Source organism: Brachionichthys hirsutus, chromosome 9 (genome assembly GCF_040956055.1).
Source record: "Brachionichthys hirsutus isolate HB-005 chromosome 9, CSIRO-AGI_Bhir_v1, whole genome shotgun sequence".
Lineage (NCBI taxonomy): Eukaryota > Metazoa > Chordata > Actinopteri > Lophiiformes > Brachionichthyidae > Brachionichthys > Brachionichthys hirsutus.
In genome coordinates, this window is record NC_090905.1 from 1,917,172 (window position 1) to 1,934,691 (window position 17,520).

Here is a 17,520-nt window from a genome sequence, read left to right on the forward strand (position 1 = left end):
AAGACAGCAGGAGACAGGCAGGACAGGAAGAGCGTACAGAGAGGAAGAGAGAGGAAGAAGAAAGATGGGAGAGGAAGGGAATTAGCGGTAGGCAGGAGACTCTGTGTGGGTTGCCTCTTTCGCTCTCAGGTGCTATGGTAACCTCCAGCGTTGCAGCTAATCATAGGACGGCAGAGGAGTCGGTGTTTCTTCATGCTTTGCAAAATAAAAAATGATAGCCAAGACCTCTAATTAGTTTCAAGAGCCTTAACTTGAAAGACAAAAATGTTATGACCTGAAGAGCCATGAAGATCTTTGAGGACTGCTTTATTTCCAAAATTAAAATGATTCCGGGCTTCAAAATAAAAATGAAACACCCAATGACCTAAACTTAAAGAGGAATAAGCCGATAAGTCTCTATGTCTTTGGTTAAGACTGAAATATCTCTGCAACAGTGTGTTGGATAATATTCCTGCTCCCCATCCAGATGATAGATCCTGCCGATCTTGGTGAGCTGTAGCATCCACAGGAAACAAAACCAGGGTCTCTGGTGGGGATTCATCCTTCTTCTTTTCTGATAGACATGGACTATAAATGTATTAGACAAAACGATGAACACTGCCATATCTCACAATGTTAAAAACATATTTTTAAAAAGGTTCCACATCCTGATCTCTGAAAATTGTATCACAATTTTTTCATGGCATTTTCTTGACAGGTGAATAAACTATCTTTAAAGGTCACCATTAATGTCTAAAAAACAAAAAGAATGTAAACCTGGTGAGGTTTGTTTCTCCCATTCGTTTGTCCCGGTTCTTCCCCTCCTCTCTCTCCGTCTCCCCTCTCAGCCCTGTTACAAAATACTACCAAGAATGATGCAACCACACAGTAAGACACTCCAATAGGATTTTACTGCAACCAGACTATTAACTAAATGTTTTCTACACTTTTGCTGAGTTCATTCACAGACAGAAAACCTTGTCAAATAATCGTTTTCCTGCCATTATGCCTGTTCTTAGCTACCTGTCCATCTATTTTGCTAGCTGCCCCAGTGAAACTGGCCCTGATGTTCCTTTCATTCCAGCTAAATAGGCCTCTCCTTGGGGTATACCTCTGCAGCCTTTGCTGGTAACCTAACTCCTAAAATTTAAAACAACCCTTGCTACCTTGCATGGACTGATCAAAGTGTGACCAGCTCAAACATGGCATCAAAGACTTGAGAAGAGATCTCACTTAAAGTTAAAAACAACGTAAAGTTCACCATAGTACCAGAATCATTCCCCTCTGCTTGGAGAAAAATCCTTAACCTCGTCTCTGCAGCAGAGGAAACTGTCTCCAGTTGTCAGTTTTTATAAAGAGAGAGGAGAAAGAGACTATAATTTACCCCTGGTGATGTAGCATCATTTGATTGGTCTGCTAAAGAGATGGGATGCATCTGCAGATCTGCAGATCAGCTGCCAGTTACAGTCAAGGAAAAACTGTAATGTTGGATGTGTGAACATTTCCAAGTCAAAATGTTTAAGTCACGGCACCAAAGTCATGACCGAATGGGGAAATTTAAAGATCGCTTCATCTCATTTCTTCGCTATGTTTCAGAGCAGAGATCAAATCATCCACTGATCAATAGAGTCGTCTAAGCATTACAAACTGCTTCATACTGACACAGCTCAGCATGTCACCAGTAAATCCCATTAGCAATCACGCTGCTGAAGCTCGATGAGTACGCTCAAAAAGCAAATGTTGCCAGGCAACAAATACCGTGTGCAGCCTCCGAGCAGAGCACTGGTTGGTACTTCTAAGCACCTTCTGTGGGATCTTAAACTGAACCCTACAATGCTGCGTAAGTGTGATACACTTGGATCCGTGGGCATCGCCTTCGGTAAGACCATCATTGCTATTGACACGCTGACGCACCATGAAACCTTCACCAGTCGGCAGAGATTTGAGGCTCACCAGGACTCCGGCCTGTAATCTCAGGACTGTTTGCGTGGGACATCCTTGTGAATCCATATAGGTTCAAATGAAAACCAAATCTGGCTCCTGCTCTGCCTCATCCCAGCTGCTTTCTGCACACAGTCTAATGAAGCAGAAGCAATACCCCAAAGCTTCATATCTGCAGCAATAGAGCTGTGAAGATGACATATTCCCTCCTACGCAGACAAGCAGCAGCTCCCGCTACCTGAGCACCTCCAGCTGGAGCTGCTGCAATGCTCTGGAATATCTGATTTGCTCTCAGGGATAGCAAACAGGGAAGCCTGCAGTCTGAGCGGAGCAAAGCCCCGACATTCATCCCTACACTGACAGCTAACTCTGGAGGACATAAACGAAACAATATTGACTTTTATAAAGATAATGATCTATGAAAGATAAAACGAAGATATTGATGATGTTAACTGGAGTTGACACGGACCCCAAACCGGGGTTCCTGTGGGTTAAAGTTTTCACACACCTGATCTAAAAGAGCCAGAAACTGACTCTCAAGAGGGGGCGAGCAGCCAAGCAGAAAACCAAATCCCTCGCTTATGAACATCTGAATCCTGCGGGAAGCGGGGAGGGAGGCCAGCTGTCGCCTGAACTGAAGTTACTAATGGACATCATGGGGGGGGGGATCCTGGTGGCACAGAGGGCTGGCATGAGTGGGTCAAACCTGACGCATGACCCGTTTGCCGTTGTCTCCGTCTACCATCAAGATTGTTTTTGACACCTGCCCACACAAATGAAGTGATGTCAATCCAACCCAGGCTGCTCCACAGACACGCACAGAGACAGATGGAAGGGGGGGGGGGGTGCTTGACATCGGCCGTGTCTTTCCAGGTTACAGTAAAGAACATGCAGCACCCCCCCCCCCCCCCCCCCCCCCCCCCCACAAACTGATGGTAGTGAGGCTTTTCTGGACTAGTAGGACAATATTCTGCACATCCCTGGTGCTGAAGTGGAGTGTTATATAATAAATCCTCCTCCTATGCAGATACAGTAGATAATGTGGCCTCAGCTGCAACACAAGCCCTGGAACGACTGACACAGAGTCGTTTGAATCGCTCCGGCTCGGGTATTCTCAAACGGACCGGCGGCTCTTGACTCAGCTAAAGCTTTTGCATAACTGTAAAACACTGTGATGTAGGCTTCCTACAGTAGCAGCCCCCTCCACAGTCACGCAGCATCTTTCTCACACACACACACACACACACAGCCCAAAAAAACACACTGTTCCCCTTCTATGCCACAATTCACAATGCTGGCAGGGACGACTGATAAAGACATAAAGAGTAAAGTGGTGCCTCTCTTACCAACAAATGCCCCTTTCCTCTCCCTTCAGCCGGCTTCTTCCAGCACTCCAGTTTTCATCTTTCCATGAAAGAGCGCAGGATGAGGTCGAGGAGGAGAGCGAAGCACTTCAAATCATCAACATTTCTCCGGCTCTTGTGTTTTCTCTGCGTCTCTCCTGTCTTCCAGATTTCTCCACAGTCTCCAAGGGGGGGGGCAGCAGGACCATCAAGTGATACACTGCTGTGCGCTCCGCTGCAGGAGGATGAACGTCAATCACGCTGGTAACCTAGGGAACCGCTGGGGCCCGCCCACACTCCAACCAACGCTGATTGGTCAGCCGGGGGAGAACTAGAAGTCACAAGTCCTCGCAGATCCACGGATGGAGAGCTGTGGTGGGATCATGCACGAAGCCAAACAGTAGTGGATTGCAGCACTCGCGAACGCTCTTTCTCTTTTCCCCTGACTCCACAGCCTCCCGCTTTATTTTACAGTTGCTTAGCAACCGACCGGCTTGCGCGTTGAGTGCGAGAATGTGTTATGTAGAGACCAGAGAGAGAGGAGTGCAAGCCCTAAACTCTCTCTTTCTCTCCGTCGGATGTGTAACGATGGATGATTTGTTCAGTTCTCAGCAGCAGCTTCAGTCTGTTTCAGTGTTGTGGAAGCTGTTGCATCACAGCATTGAGGTGTGCAATTCTCTTGCATTGCTTATCGATCCGTCCCTGAAATCTTGCATGTGGAAAAATGGGATTTGTTTTAAGCCATTTTCTCTTCATATTTTAGCCTTCTTTTTTGCACTATTATGAAGTTTTCCTTCTCAAACAAGAAGGTACTTGAGTTGTGAGAAAAAAATATTTTCGAAGGGACTGACCTGCATGAGTCTGTCCTTTAAGATCTGTGCAGCCAGACTTTCCATTGCACCATCTGCAGTGCGCAATATGGAATACACATCCAGTGAGTCTAAATTAATTGTTGATTTCATGCATCATGCAGGATTTGTATGTGATGTCCTGCATCTTGTGAATATCCTGAATGGTGAGGAACTCGGGATTCTTGTTGGTGCTTTGGAGCCAGACTCCTGCTGCATGGCTGCAGTCGGTCTCTGGAGGGTTCTCACTCAAGGATGAGCACACATCAGGCTGTCTGGGAATTTAAGAAGCAGCATCATAGGAATATTCAAATGGATAGAGGAAAACATACGGGCAGTGTCAATGTAATGTCACTGATGCAGAACGAATATTGTATTTACAAACCTGGTAAAATAGCTATACTTGAGACATTTTCATGTTGCTACTTGAAATACTAGGGCAATGGATGGCATGTTTGAAACACCCCTGCAACAATAGCATGGTTACCAACAAACACACAAGCCAGTGACTCACACCGTAGTTAAGGAACAAACCAAAGAGGTTTTACAGCCTGAAAAAGATCCAATCTGGGAATAATTTAAAGTTTGTGCTTTTCCTTTGCATTATCTTTGCTTCTCCTGTTTCCATTTCCTGCATCTAGCACATCAGATGGAGCGGAAACTGATCTGCAGCGACTGTAACATGGTGTTTCGTTCCACCGGGCTGTTTCACAAACACAAAACGCTGTTCTGCGTTTGGGGTGAGGTGGGACATCTCCTTCCAGACAAACCTGAATGTGTGGACCCTACGGATACCAAAACACCTGAGCTCCGGGTTCCGGTAAGCCGCCTATCGGAGAGCGCTCTGATGGAGTGGATTAGCCGAGGAACATTTTCTTCTTATGAAAACCTCTAGCACACATGGCTCTGAGATTATACACATTACATTTTAAATGAATCAAGCTCTCTCTAGTTAGACTATTTCACTTCCTGCTATTTTGTTCTGAATAATCCTTGCTACGTGGCTCAGAGCTGGACCCGGGAGAAGTTTATATTTAAAAGGGGAGTTTAACGTCTTTTGTGTTGGGGATTTATGAGGGGGACTTGTGGAGACGGCTGAGTCCAGCTGAAGAGTGAGCTGACCGACGGTAAAAGGTTGGTGGCACAAGGAGCCTTAAGAACAGGAGAATGACCGGTCAGCACAGAGCACAAGGAGAACAACTCAGGGAATATCCATAGTGGTAAAAAACCGATTGCAGCCATCATGTCGAGAGGAGGGATAATCAGGCAGAGAGCGGAAGGAGAAGCGGGGATTTGATGGAGTGATTTCCTTTAACTAGCTGTTCTGATGTCTTGCAGGGGCATTCATGAGGTAATGGTGGTGCACAGGTCAACACGATAGCCTCAGAGAAAGAAAGGTTGTTGAATTCACCGGCCGGCTTGCTCTACATCAAATCTGCACGGCAACCTGTTGCATGATGTTTGCAGCTTTGCATTTGTGCTGTAATAGATTTCATTGATTGCATATAGGTGCAATTGAGAAACGGCTGCAGCAGTCGGGATTATTTCATCCAAGTGTATTTATATACTGGAGCATGTCTGTCACAGCCCAGGCAGAAATGGAAACTGCTGCATCGGCCTTTGTGTGTGCAGCTGGGAGGTCAGCGCAGGATCATGACCGGGGGGAGGAACGTTGATGCCGAACCAAAATCAGCAAGAGCAGAGGACGGACCGGCAGCCGGTCAAACAGGGAATGCTACTCTGCAGGACCTCGCAGAAGAGGTACAACTGGAAAAAAAAGAAGATTCTTTGCTTTGAATACGAATTATTTCAGACAAGATGCATTGAAATAAAAGGGTGCTATATTAAAATGCATCCATGTGACCATAAATCAGATTAATAAGGATTAAGAAACAATTTCTCATCCCATCTGGATTTTAGTTCCACAAATTGAGGATGTCCATTGAGGAAAAGCTGCCGATTTGGTCGACCCGGCCTGCGGATGCCGAGGTGAAATCCATGTTTCTCCGTGCTCCCTCTCTTTGTTGTTCTCCTTTTATCCTCTCCTTCCATCATATCTGGTTAGCACTTCAGCTGGTGTGAAGGGTGCACGCTTCTTCTGTGTTGTAAAATCTCTTCAATAATGCATGAAGTCATCAGACAGTGTTGTCAGGATGAGTCACGGGTCATTCCAGACGAGGACGGGTACAAGACAAAGTAGTTTTACGACGGTGGGCGTCAAGGTGACGGCAGGGATTTGTTACCCCGCCCCCCCAAAGGATGTTATACTTATTGGAGAGCAAATTATGTGCATGAATCTGTTCATTTATTAAGCATGTTTTTTTAGGGGAGAGCGAACCAGCTCAGGCACAGAGAGAGGCTGGAGGAGATGAAGGGCATGGCGATCCAACTGGATCTGATACATGCAAACAGCCAACAGCTAGAGCAGCAGAGAGACGGTGAGGAGCTGATGGGAGGAACCACTGGACACACAAAACCACTGAGATTCTCCGGTGCTGATGTCAGTCACTGTGTGTGTGTGTGTGCCAGAGCTGGCCCATCAGGTCAGCATCCTGTCCAAGCAGAGCAGCGCAACTCACCAGGGAAATCTCCTGGAGGAGCTCAGAGAGCAAGGAGAGAGAAACGAGGAGACGCTGCAACAACTGGCTGAACATCTCCACGCCTTACGGTGAGCGAAGGCAGGCGTGTGTGCGAAAGTTAGCGTCTGATGAGTCACCGTTTAAGAGGATCACAAGTTCACGTCATTCACGTAGAGGAATTTAGAACAAATCTTCTGTTCGAAGCACAAAATCACCGCTTTGAGTGTTTTGAAATTACAGGCCTTATTTCTAAATGGTAGCAAATGCCGGACATCTTTTTCATAGAAGTCTGTAAATAAAGCTCAGATACGGACAGAAATGTACTGAATATTGGGGTAAACTCTATCACAACGAGAAACCACTGCTGCTGCGCTGCTCTGTCTCCAAGATGAATATTCATAGAGAAATGTTTTCTGTCAAGCTGCCGAACGACTCAGAACGACAATCACGCATTTCATTATACTCCAATTGTCCTTCATTGCGAGACGGAATAAAACAAATCGCGCTTATCGTTACTCGGGAACTTCCCACGGATGCCAAGAGATCTGATTCAGGTGGTCTACTTTTAGTGTCCGGGAGGCCCCCGCAGCTGCCGACCAGCCGGATCCAAGCAAGAATAAAGTAAATCAGGATGAGCTCGTTTCTCCTTGTGAGGGTGACGCTGTCTCTGGTCAGGTCAGGTGTGTGCGCCAACATCCTTCAAGAGTCATTTAATTTAAAAAAAGAACAAAAAAAATGTGTTTGCCACTTGAATGGAGCTGAAGGAGGACTAATCAGGCCTCTGATTCAGAGCCTTGTGGCGAGCGTATATACAATCGGGTGGATCGGATCCGGCCATTGTGGCGCAGATGATCGAGCTGCAGGTCGAAGCCCAAAGCCTGGAGAAGCAACCGGCGGTAGCCGGCAACCGTAAGAGAACCTCAGGGAACACAGCTGTGCTCGGTGGAGCCCGCTGGACTTGTTCTACCAAACATGGTTCTGTGCTTCTGGTCCCGCACTTCATGATCGGTTCTAGAACAAACCCATTGTCGTTGTCCAGAGGCGATGCTTCCAGGACGGAGTCTGAGCCGGGAGCTGCTGGCTGTGGAGCAGGAGAACCGGAGACTGGAGGAGGAGATCCTCAGGCTACAGCTCGCCAGGGGGCAACGCCATGACGCCGAAAGTGGTACAGTCCGAATGGCACCTTCAACACAAGAGACTTTAAAGGGGTAGTGCGCAGGACTTGTGGGCTACATGGAATAGAATGTTCCAAGTCATTTTGGCTATTTTAAATTCATTACTAGCAAACATGGCGTGTGTCCAAACGACACTGCGAGTCCTTGAGTTGCCGCCTACACAGCAGCCAAGTGGAAAATAGATTAGATGAAGGGCTGATGAGATATTTGGAGGACAAATGGTCAGTGGATTCTACCACTTCCCCCTCAGTGCAGCTTACATTGCATAAAGTGACCCCCCCATATTGTTAAACTCTGACAGGTGTGTGTGTTCTCAGCAGTCATCTCTCAGCTTGAGCAGATTCAAAGGGACAACCTCCTGCAGATTTCCAGCTTGCAGGCAGAGATGGAGAGAACCACAGCACCTCTCAGGCTCAGGGGGCCGCCTCCTCATCCGCGCCCACTCCAAACCAAGACTCACACTCACGCTCCTCTTTCACCGGTACTCGATCTACCGCCTGTAATCACACACGTTCACATGAAACGCTTTTTAGCAGACAACACGGCTCCAAGTGTTTTAAGAGATGCATTTAATCCCGTCATTAAATGTCCGAACCCTCCAGGTGGGATCCTTCTCCCCACCACTGGGAGTAGGCAGGATGGTGGACCCCCTGGGACCAGCCCCGTACGACCCAACGTCAGTGTCATTCAAATATTTAGTCAGAGTTTACATTATTGTTTTGCTTCCATACAAATCCTCCACAATCACATTCGTCAGCTGATTTCACCTTCAACCTTCAGAGCTGGCTTTGTGGCTTTCTATGACCTGGTCCTGGGGCTTGATGCCGCTCACAAGGCGTTCCAGCTGGCGGCGGGTCTCTACTCGGATGGTCAAGAGGTGGAAGCGCTCCCTCCTCTTCGCTGCCTGCCTCTCACCCACAGCCGGTCTTCTGGAAACTCCGCTGTCCTGTCAGTCAGACATCCCATTCCCAGGTGGGAAGGATAAATTCAAAAAGTAACAAAATTCTGGAGGACAAAATCCACGAATTAATAATGCATGTGCCCTTTGCCCCCCCCGTAGGGTGCAGCCATCACCCTCCCTCTCTCTGGTGGTGGAGGTGCAGGCAGGCGCGGATCCGGATGTTCGGATCCACCAGGTCCTCAAACTGGAACGCTGTGGCTGGGCGCGTTTGGAACTTTTTGACCAATACAATCAGGTATAAAAGTGTATTTAATTAGTTTAAGGGAGGCAACGCCTAATCAGACCTAAAGTCAGTCTATATGATTTGCATCAATCATCTGAGACTTACTTCTACCTCCATCGACAGCTCCGCAGCGGCCACTGGAGGGCGCCAGTGCGCCATCTGCCCGTTAAACCCTCGCTGAACGTGGCCCAGCTCAACTCAGTGCCCCAGGTAGAACCATCGGGTCAGTGCCAGCTCCGTGTTGATAGATTACACATCTTATCTGTGTTCGTCTCCCTCAGCTGGGCAACATGGAGCTCTGCCTGCGTCTGGTCAACGGACGGGACGCCGCGGTCCAGACTCTGGCGCCCATCAACCCAACCAGCAGCCCTCATTATGAATACCCGGCTGTGGTAGGGCGTCGATCCGGGTTAAACCTCTAGTGAACATTATAATTACAATAATGCCGTTTGTTGCTGTTGTTTCAGACGTCCTCACTGCCTGCGGTCGACGCATCCTCAGCCGAACGCGACCCCCCAGGGGGCCAGTCCGATGCAGAAGCTGCCAATCTGAACCGCTTCAGTTTAAATTAGACCACCCAGCGAAGGATGGCCGAAGTAACCGTTTACTGTCTGACTGCATAGAGCAGTGTTTCAACCTTTTTTGAGCCGCGGCACACTTTTTACATTTACAAAATCCTGCGGCACACCACCAACCAAAATGACACAAAATGACGTTCTTACACAGTACACATTATATTAGATGAGCTTTATTGTAATATATAGAGTTAATAATATAGTTTTTTAATGTATTTATACTTAGTGGGAAACCTGGGGCTGTTTTGATGAACACAAAATGGATATCCTGCAGTAATGGCAGAAAGACACACACAAAGCTCTTCCTCAACAGCTCCGTCTCTCTCTGTTTTTAGTTTTTAAACGGGAGCAATGTCAGAATAGCTTTGTTGGCTAGAACGGGGAACTCCTTGGCAACAGATAACCAAAAACTGTCCAAAGGAAGATCAACAAAGTTTAGCTTTAAACCACGATCTTGTTTCAGTTCAATGTAGTGATGGGAATTCCAGCTCTTTTAGGAGAGCCGGTTCTTTTGGCTCCCAAGTGGCTCCTCAGATTTTTTGTTGACAAAATTAATTTAATACCAAATCATGTGCATTGTGTAAAATTAGCTACTAATGTAAAAACATGCAATATATCAAATGTTTATTAAATGTATTTATTTAAATCCTCTTTGCACTGCTAGCTACAATAAACATATTATATAATATAAAATACCAAACCAAACACATCTCACAGAGAACAAGGTCAAATCTCTGCATGTAAATCTCAAACAACACAAGAAAAGATAAATTAAAAAGTACAAAAGGTAAAGCAGCTTCAGGTAACAGTTCTACTGTTTTACTGAAGATTGGCATCAAAGAAAACCAAGTGGCTCAGCTTGGAGGGGCTGATCCTTCTGTTATCTGTCCTGTTTTGGAGATTCCCTCTGAAGGGACAGTCTCCGTGCCATTGCGTGTGTGAGACGTGGGTAGACTTAACACCTGGACTCCCACCAGCTCAGTGGGGCCGCACTTCTTTGGATAAGCGGCTCTTCAAGATACGATCTTACTTTATTTTATTTTGCCTTTGTGTCAACCGCATTAAAATGTCTCCAGATTTCTACGTTTTCTATCACTCGTTTTTTTCCTCACCGTTTCTAGCGCGTCGTTTGTCTCTGGTCTAAAGTTCTCTCTCTCCCTGCCTCCCTTTCGTTTCGTCCGCTCGCTGTGCTGCATGTGCGTAAACACCCTCCCCCTGCTCGCTGTGGACACGCACACGCCCACACACACACACATCTCGACCAATCACGTTAGACTTTAACAGACTTTTTTTTTTCTCACAATGACGAAAACCAGCTCCTGTCGTTCACTTCAAAGTCTGAAGCGCGATCTACGGGCGGCACACACTTTATTACAGCACGGACACCCGACAATGTTAATTAGGTGATATTAGAAAAAATAAAAATAAAAAAGAATTTTTTGTGGGGTGATATTGGAAAATTTCTCACGGCACACCGGTTGGGAAACGCTGGCATAGAGAAACAGTCCAAGTAAGATTAAATATTTCAATGACCAGATTTGTCACAGCTTCCAGAATCTGTGGTTTCAGTCCAGATATTGAACTTTAAACCCCAAATTCAATATGAAACCTTCATTAATTTGATATCCCAATAATCTGTGGCCCCGCCCCCCCCGCCCCAGTTGTGAGTTTCATGTAAAGAAAGTCAGAATTTAAGACTCAAAATTTCCATCTGCAATCGTTTTTATTCTTTTACTACAAGTATACAAAACTGAAGACAAAAATCATGAACGTGACTTATTTACAGGAAGGAAGGTGGAGGGAGTCTGGACAGGCATGCTGTGCTGGTTTCGTAGGTCAGAATGGTGGGGGTTATTCAGACCGATTTGAGGGGGGAGCACTGGCTGGCGGCCTACGAGGAACAAGGAACAGGACTGGATCAGTAGCAGGAACAGGTTGAACATTCTGCATCGTGCATAAAAGAGCAATCAGAGCCTTTCAATCAACGCGGGCCGACGACGTGCATCGACCCGACAGACGCAGCACCTCCTGTTAGAAGCTCTGAACTCCTGCGCCGCCATGCAGACAAAAATCAAATCATGGAGACATTTGAAGCGAGTATTCACGTTACGTCTGATACAGACATGCAAGAGTCTCCGCGTGTCAGAACCTGTGGCGTCGGGTCACACGGGTTTCTCCTGGGCGTGAAGCATTTGTGGTTTTGATCGGGTTTAAGATGGCGGACTTGATCATACAACACATAAGCCTTCACGTTCAGCTTAACCAGAAGACTGGAATCCACCAGAAAGCAGGACAGCAAGGTCACGGCGCAGTCGTTTCAGCGAGACGAGGAAGACAGAAACCCATCACTCGCCTCCTGTGATCTGCCCTCCTGAACTCCGTTGCCGTTGCTGGCACTCGAGTCACTGCTGCCATTAACTGTGGCTTCCCGTTTCGCTTGCTTAGCGTCCTTTACTGGGCTCTCCTCCTCTGGTTTCCTCTGTGTAGGGACAAAGGGACGGAAGAGACTGAACTCCTGAATTCAAAGCCGAGGAGGTGGAGATGTCAAAGAAACTGGAGCATAAACGGAAGACGCAAAGGGGAGCCGGCAGGTTCGCACACAGATCAGCGGCACGACAGCACAACCGCACGCCACCGACGGAGGTTATCGGGCGTCACAAACCACAACGATCAACCTCGGCAAATGCCGGGAACCTGAGACAACCCACGCAGGCAAACGAGCGGCACAAGTCTCAATATTACAGCTCCAGTGTCAAGTCAGGAACTACACGCCATATTCATTGAATGACCGGCGACCCATTTAATTACTGGGTCTCACCTTTTTCCTGACGAGGTGGGAGATGTCTGAGGCCGCTTTGGAAGACGTGGTGCCGCCAGGCGCCGTAACTTGGATCTGAAAGGGAGCGGTTTGGTTTCATGCGTGGCGTTCGTTCACGCCCTTTAGAGATTCAGGTCGTGCAATCACGAGATACCTGGCCGGCTTCCGGGAGCGCCGAGGACGATGAAGCACCCCCATTCTCACACGGGAACGCCGACGAGGTCGAGGCTCCGCCCTGCAAGGAGCGCGATCCGTTTCATTACCCACAGTGCACCCTTTAACGAACGCCACCCTGGTCACCCACCAGCGCCTGCTGAATGGCCTGGGAGGCGGCGCCGCTCGTTCTCCGGCTCTCCTTCGCGTCCTCCACTTTTTCACTGATGTCTGGCAGAAGTTGCTTCAGCTCCTCCATCTCATTCTTGTCCTCCGCCGTCGCAGCCGCTCCCCCCGCAGCGGCCGGCGCCTCCTCCAACATGGCTGCAGAGCGTGAAGGAACGCCGTGACTGCCGCGCCCATCAGCGGCACGTTTTTAAGGATCAACTTGACGCGAGCCTCACCCAATCGCGTCTCGATGACCTTCATGGAGCTGTTGTAGTGCTGGATGGCCTGGTCGTAGCGCCCCATGTAGCACAGCGTCGTGGCGACGTGGTAGTGGGTCTCGGCCAGCAGACGGCTGTGGGGGGGCAGGTGCTTGAGCTGCAGGGCGAGGCACTCCTGGAAGTCTTCCAGCGCCTGGGGGTAGTTACCTGTTGATGGGAACACAAGGGGCTTAACGGGCAGGGTCCCCGGTAGCGCCGGTAAAGCCGGAGGTCCATCTCCAGGGCCGACGTACCGGATTCGGCACCGACTTCTCCGAGCTTCAGGTACGTCTGCGCAGCCATGAGCTGGTCGTCTTTACTTTCCTTTCTGCGGGGAGGAGGAATTCAGCGCAACACAAGCGCGTCACAGAAACCCTTTTAAAAGCTCGAGTCACATCTTTACGCCATGCCGGCTGCTTCCGCAGAGCGGCGCCGACCTTTTGAAGATGACTTTAGCTACTTCCAGCATCTCCCATGCCAGCTGCAAATTCCCAACTTCCTCTTCTTCCTGAACGGCAGGCGAGGGAGGGCGTCAAATAGAAGTAAAAGTCACACGTGTGAAAATTGTACCGCTACGAACCTTCTCTTGTCCATTCGTCTCGCCATCTTCATCCTCGTCGTCGTCATCATCTGTTGGGAAAGAACTGAGATTATGGAGGAAGATATTTTTGTGCAGCGTGGAGAATAGGTCGGTGCAGTAACAGCCGGGGGCAGTGCATCCATCACCATTCACCTCCTCAAGGTGGCCCGTTTGAAAGAACCCAGTTTGTGCTCTTCCCCTCATTGAAAGTGATCAGCAGCACACAATAAAAACAAATTACTCTCTGGTTCCTCAGTGTCCCGGTCAGCCTCCATCTCGTCTCCATTCTGGTCTTCTGAGTGCACCCCCGCCACCGTCCCAGCAGGACTCTCCTTCGCTTCGTCTTCCTGGACAGAGGTGTCCCCCTTCCCCGGCGAAAGTAAAGGCGCCCCTGATCCAGTCACAGGTTCTACGGGAGTCTTTGCACCACCTTCCTGCTTGGCGCTGGAGCCACCTTCTCCCTCCTCTCCCTCCAGCTTGCCTGCCGCCGTCTTTTCCTCCTCTGCCATCGCATCGTACACCTGCTTTCGTAGCTCGGCTCTAGTTTTGTCTTTACCGAGCGGCATGTGAAAAATAGTTTCACATTAGACGCGTATCTGCCAGAAGCTCGCAGCCTTTTTTTGTAATAAAGAACCCCTTCCAGAACTGCAGCCGTTTGAGACGTGGAAAGGGCACTCATCTACGCCCTTTAACGGCAGCCATTAAAGACGGGAAAATAAGGGAGTCTCTTACCCTTCACCTGCCGCCGGTCACAAACAGTTTAACATACGATACAAGGACTAGAGCCTAAATCAGGCCGTTTTTCTGATATGAAATACTGACCATCGAGATTGTTGGCGCTCTCAATATTGGGGTTGCTAGGCTGCTCCTCTTCCTCCGATTCCTCTGGGACTCCCTCCAGGGCATTACCGAGAACGCTGTTCTCCATCCTAACCAGGACACACAAAAAAAGATCAAAGGAGTGCCATTAAGCAGACACAGGTAAGGCGTAAGGGCGGCTCGGTGGCGCAGTGGTAAGCACTGTTGCCTCACAGCGAGATGGTCGCAGGTTCGTCTCCGGCTTGTGGCCATTCTGTGAGGAGTTTGCGTGTTCTCCCCGTGCCTGCGTGGGTTCTCTCCGGGTTCTCCGGCTTCCTCCCACCTCCAAAGACGTGCAGCCTAGGCTGATTGGTGACACTAAAAATTGTCCGTAGGTGTGAGTGTGTGTGTGGCTGGTTGTCTGTCTCTGTGTTGCCCTGCGATGAACTGGCGGCTTGTCCAGGGTGTCCCCTGCCTCTCACCCATTGACTGCTGGGATTGGCTCCAGCTTGGCCCGCGACCCGATAGCGGAATAAGCGGTTAGAAAATGAATGAAATGAAAGGTAAGGCGTAAGGTGTTTCAACCCACCTGGCGAGCTCCAGCAGAGACTTCCCACACAGGAAGAAGGCCTCGCCGCACTCATCCGCAGTGTCCCCGTACTTCGCAGCTCTGGAAGAAACACGAGTCGAGTGGATCAAGCTGAGCAGGTCTGATACCAGCTGTGGTCTGATTAACCCCCTGTTCTCAAATTGCCATAAATGAAAGAGAGTCAACATAGACGACACCCCCCCCCCCCCCCAACACTCACAACATGCCGCAGGCGTCCTGGAAGACACTGACTGCGGAAACAACATTCCCCATCACGAGGTGCTTGTTCCCGGTGCAAATCATTTTCCTCGCCTCCTCCATGACATCCACAGAGCTGCGCGGGGAGATGACAACGGCAATTAGGCCAAGAGTGAAACCAGCGTGGAGATACGCGGCGGAGTCCCGGGACGGACGGTTACCGGTACCTGTCTGCGGCCGCTGATGAAGATGAAGATGATGATGAGCACGGCTTCTCCTCCGCGCTGCAAGCACAGTTCGAATTTCCGTCAAATCAATGCCGAAGCAAGCTGGCATCACTTTACACGAGTCCGAAGGACAGCCATTGCTGTTGAAGCTAACTGGCGACCTATTGTTAGCAGCGGAGGAGCCAGTGCGGGTTTCACCGTAATGTTTGCTAGCAGCGCCTGTCGGCACCACCAGATGTGATTAGCAACACGTCATTCACCAAGCGCGCAGCGCCGCCATGCGAAACAACAACGAATCAAAAACGCGAAGTCGTCAACATTACTAGTTCCCTCTCGCGTTAGCTACAAGCTAGCTAGCTATAGCTACCCAAGTCAAAAGAGGCTTACCTCCCAGAGCTCGACGCGGAAGACGCTTCCTCTGGCATGATTGTAGGACGACGGGACAGTCGCACGAACGAACCTGGTCAGCTGCGCAACGAAAGACGTGAGCCGTGAGCCACAAACCTCTAACGAGCGCCTTTGTTGCCGTGCTTAAATAGAGAAACGGAGGGCTTCTATTTCCGCTTAGCCTGGAACGCGGGAGTCTGGCGTTAAAGGGGCCGCGGCACGCGAGAAATGCTGCGTTCAATGTTGTTACGGAAATAATAGCTTCAACGCTTCCACGGACAAACGACGACACTACGTCCTAATTATTGGAAGTAGACATGTCGAGATTTTTAATCCATCACTGCATCATTTTCATAATTTGTCACACTCAAAATTTCAACGACTGACTTTCACAAATAGCACGGTCATTTACATCATACCACTGTAAATGAAGTCAAAATATTGCTGAGTTCAGTGGGTTATTTCGTTTATGTATGAGTGAAAGCATGTTCTTATTCTTATTCTTTAGTTAGAAGAATAAAATAACGTTTATACCCACAGACACAATCGAGAAGGTGTCTCTTCTATTAAACAGCAGCAAAACTAATTAAAAACTCCCGATCTTCCAAAATCCGTCTAAAAAGTAGGTCAAATATTGGCGAACGCTGATTGGTCAAATGATCAACACATACATACGTAATCTGAAAAACAGTTCATTGAAAAATATTAGGGGTACAGTTACGTTCGCTGCCTCGTTGGCGCAGTAGGCAGCGCGTCAGTCTCATAATCTGAAGGTCGTGAGTTCGAGCCTCACACGGGGCACACGTTTTTCTTTCGTTTTTTTTTTTTACGCATAACCTAACAATGACCAGAGATGCAGTCAGCTACGAAGTTGGGAGATCTGGTACTCGTCCTCCCCAACACCAGCCACTCTCATGTCCTCCCTCACTATCCATCTATCTAGCTCTGTTCCCCAGCAGTTCCCTTCTACACATCCTTCTACCGATACAGTCCCTATCTCTCTGCCTGTCCTCGCTGACCTCAGCTCCAAAATGTCTAACCTTCACTGTCCCTCTTATTGTCTCATTTCTGCTCCAATCCAACCTGGTCACTCCCAAGGAGAACCTCAGCATCTTCATCTCCACCACTTCTAGCTCCACCTCATGTCTTTTCCTCAGAGCCACTGTCTCTAAGCCGTCCATCATGGCTGTTCCTTTCATCCTCACTGACACTCTCCTACCAATCACAGAGCACACCTGATACTTTGCTCCACCCATTCCAGCCTGCTTGTACACGATTCTTCTCCACATTCTCCATCACTCTGCAATGTTGACCATCAGTACTTGGTCACACAGTACTGAAGTTATGTTGAAAATTATTCTGCTATGACACAAAGCGACCAGCAGGAGGCGCACTCGTCTAACCTTTAACCCCTGGTCTCTATCCTGAATAAAACTTTACTCGTCTATAAATACAACATGTGGGAAGTGCGTGTACGAGCGCGTAAAATGTAAAGAAAACATCAACACACAATCGAAAGAACTGATTTAAAACTACGGGTAAAACGTGAAATCAATTCTCTTATTGTGTTTTAAGGTTCTTAGTAGGAACACGTTTTTATTAACAAAGCAAAGCAGTATTCAGTTTTGGGTGGGTTTTTTTGGGTCCACGTGTCAATTAGGTAATTGAGGTGAACTGAGTGTGTCAGAGAGGGGGGGGGGCGCTGCTTGATCCTGACCGGG

General features: G+C 48.5%; 3 protein-coding genes and 1 non-coding gene across 4 annotated transcripts in view; 2 read left to right on the forward strand and 2 right to left on the reverse strand.

Annotated features, from left to right (window-relative positions):
* Nucleotides 1-2,665, reverse strand: part of lrrc7 (leucine rich repeat containing 7) — a 51,404-nt gene extending 48,739 nt beyond the window's left edge. Inside the window, exon 1 of the mRNA XM_068743451.1 lies at nucleotides 2,627-2,665. Coding sequence (XP_068599552.1) covers nucleotides 2,627-2,665 — 39 coding nt within the window. The remainder of the gene's footprint in view (nucleotides 1-2,626) is intronic.
* A 2,095-nt stretch (nucleotides 2,666-4,760) lies between these two features.
* Nucleotides 4,761-9,601, forward strand: LOC137899419 (coiled-coil domain-containing protein 17-like). The gene is made up of 14 exons (XM_068743453.1): nucleotides 4,761-4,931; nucleotides 5,744-5,872; nucleotides 6,032-6,100; nucleotides 6,438-6,549; nucleotides 6,641-6,779; nucleotides 7,481-7,599; nucleotides 7,730-7,855; nucleotides 8,186-8,342; nucleotides 8,458-8,541; nucleotides 8,646-8,837; nucleotides 8,926-9,061; nucleotides 9,173-9,259; nucleotides 9,331-9,441; nucleotides 9,551-9,601. The coding sequence occupies exons 1-14, from the start codon at nucleotides 4,761-4,763 to the stop codon at nucleotides 9,599-9,601; spliced, it is 1,683 nt and encodes a 560-aa protein (XP_068599554.1).
* Nucleotides 9,602-11,328: 1,727 nt separating this feature from the next.
* On the reverse strand, nucleotides 11,329-15,936 carry nasp (nuclear autoantigenic sperm protein (histone-binding)). Its single transcript, XM_068743430.1, has 14 exons — nucleotides 15,800-15,936; nucleotides 15,413-15,469; nucleotides 15,208-15,321; nucleotides 14,988-15,068; nucleotides 14,423-14,529; nucleotides 13,601-13,650; nucleotides 13,458-13,528; nucleotides 13,275-13,348; nucleotides 13,000-13,188; nucleotides 12,747-12,919; nucleotides 12,597-12,677; nucleotides 12,443-12,517; nucleotides 11,978-12,103; nucleotides 11,329-11,515 (listed from the first exon to the last, which is right to left on the reverse strand). Exons 1-14 carry the CDS (start codon nucleotides 15,835-15,837, stop codon nucleotides 11,480-11,482), a joined length of 1,272 nt encoding a protein of 423 aa, XP_068599531.1. The 5' UTR covers nucleotides 15,838-15,936; the 3' UTR covers nucleotides 11,329-11,479.
* Nucleotides 15,937-16,527: 591 nt separating this feature from the next.
* On the forward strand, nucleotides 16,528-16,600 carry trnam-cau (transfer RNA methionine (anticodon CAU)). The gene has a single exon. It is a non-coding gene; the product is annotated as a tRNA-Met (tRNA).
* The last annotated feature ends 920 nt before the right edge of the window (nucleotides 16,601-17,520 follow it).

What these genes read in the sequence shown, in the direction of transcription:
- nasp (XM_068743430.1), bottom strand. Translation starts at nt 15,837, where the DNA reads ATGCCAGAGGAAGCGTCTTCCGCGTCGAGCTCTGGGAG. An exon ending in CGCTCCCGGAAGCCGGCCAG is followed by an intron (nt 12,518 to 12,596) that starts GTATCTCGTGAT and finishes GCTCCCTTTCAG; the next exon opens with ATCCAAGTTACGGCGCCTGG. An exon ending in CCCACCTCGTCAGGAAAAAG is followed by an intron (nt 12,104 to 12,442) that starts GTGAGACCCAGT and finishes GTCCCTACACAG; the next exon opens with AGGAAACCAGAGGAGGAGAG.
- LOC137899419 (XM_068743453.1), top strand. Translation starts at nt 4,761, where the DNA reads ATGGAGCGGAAACTGATCTGCAGCGACTGTAACATGGTGTTTCGTTCC. An exon ending in AGCTCAACTCAGTGCCCCAG is followed by an intron (nt 9,260 to 9,330) that starts GTAGAACCATCG and finishes CGTCTCCCTCAG; the next exon opens with CTGGGCAACATGGAGCTCTG. An exon ending in ATTATGAATACCCGGCTGTG is followed by an intron (nt 9,442 to 9,550) that starts GTAGGGCGTCGA and finishes ACGCATCCTCAG; the next exon opens with CCGAACGCGACCCCCCAGGG.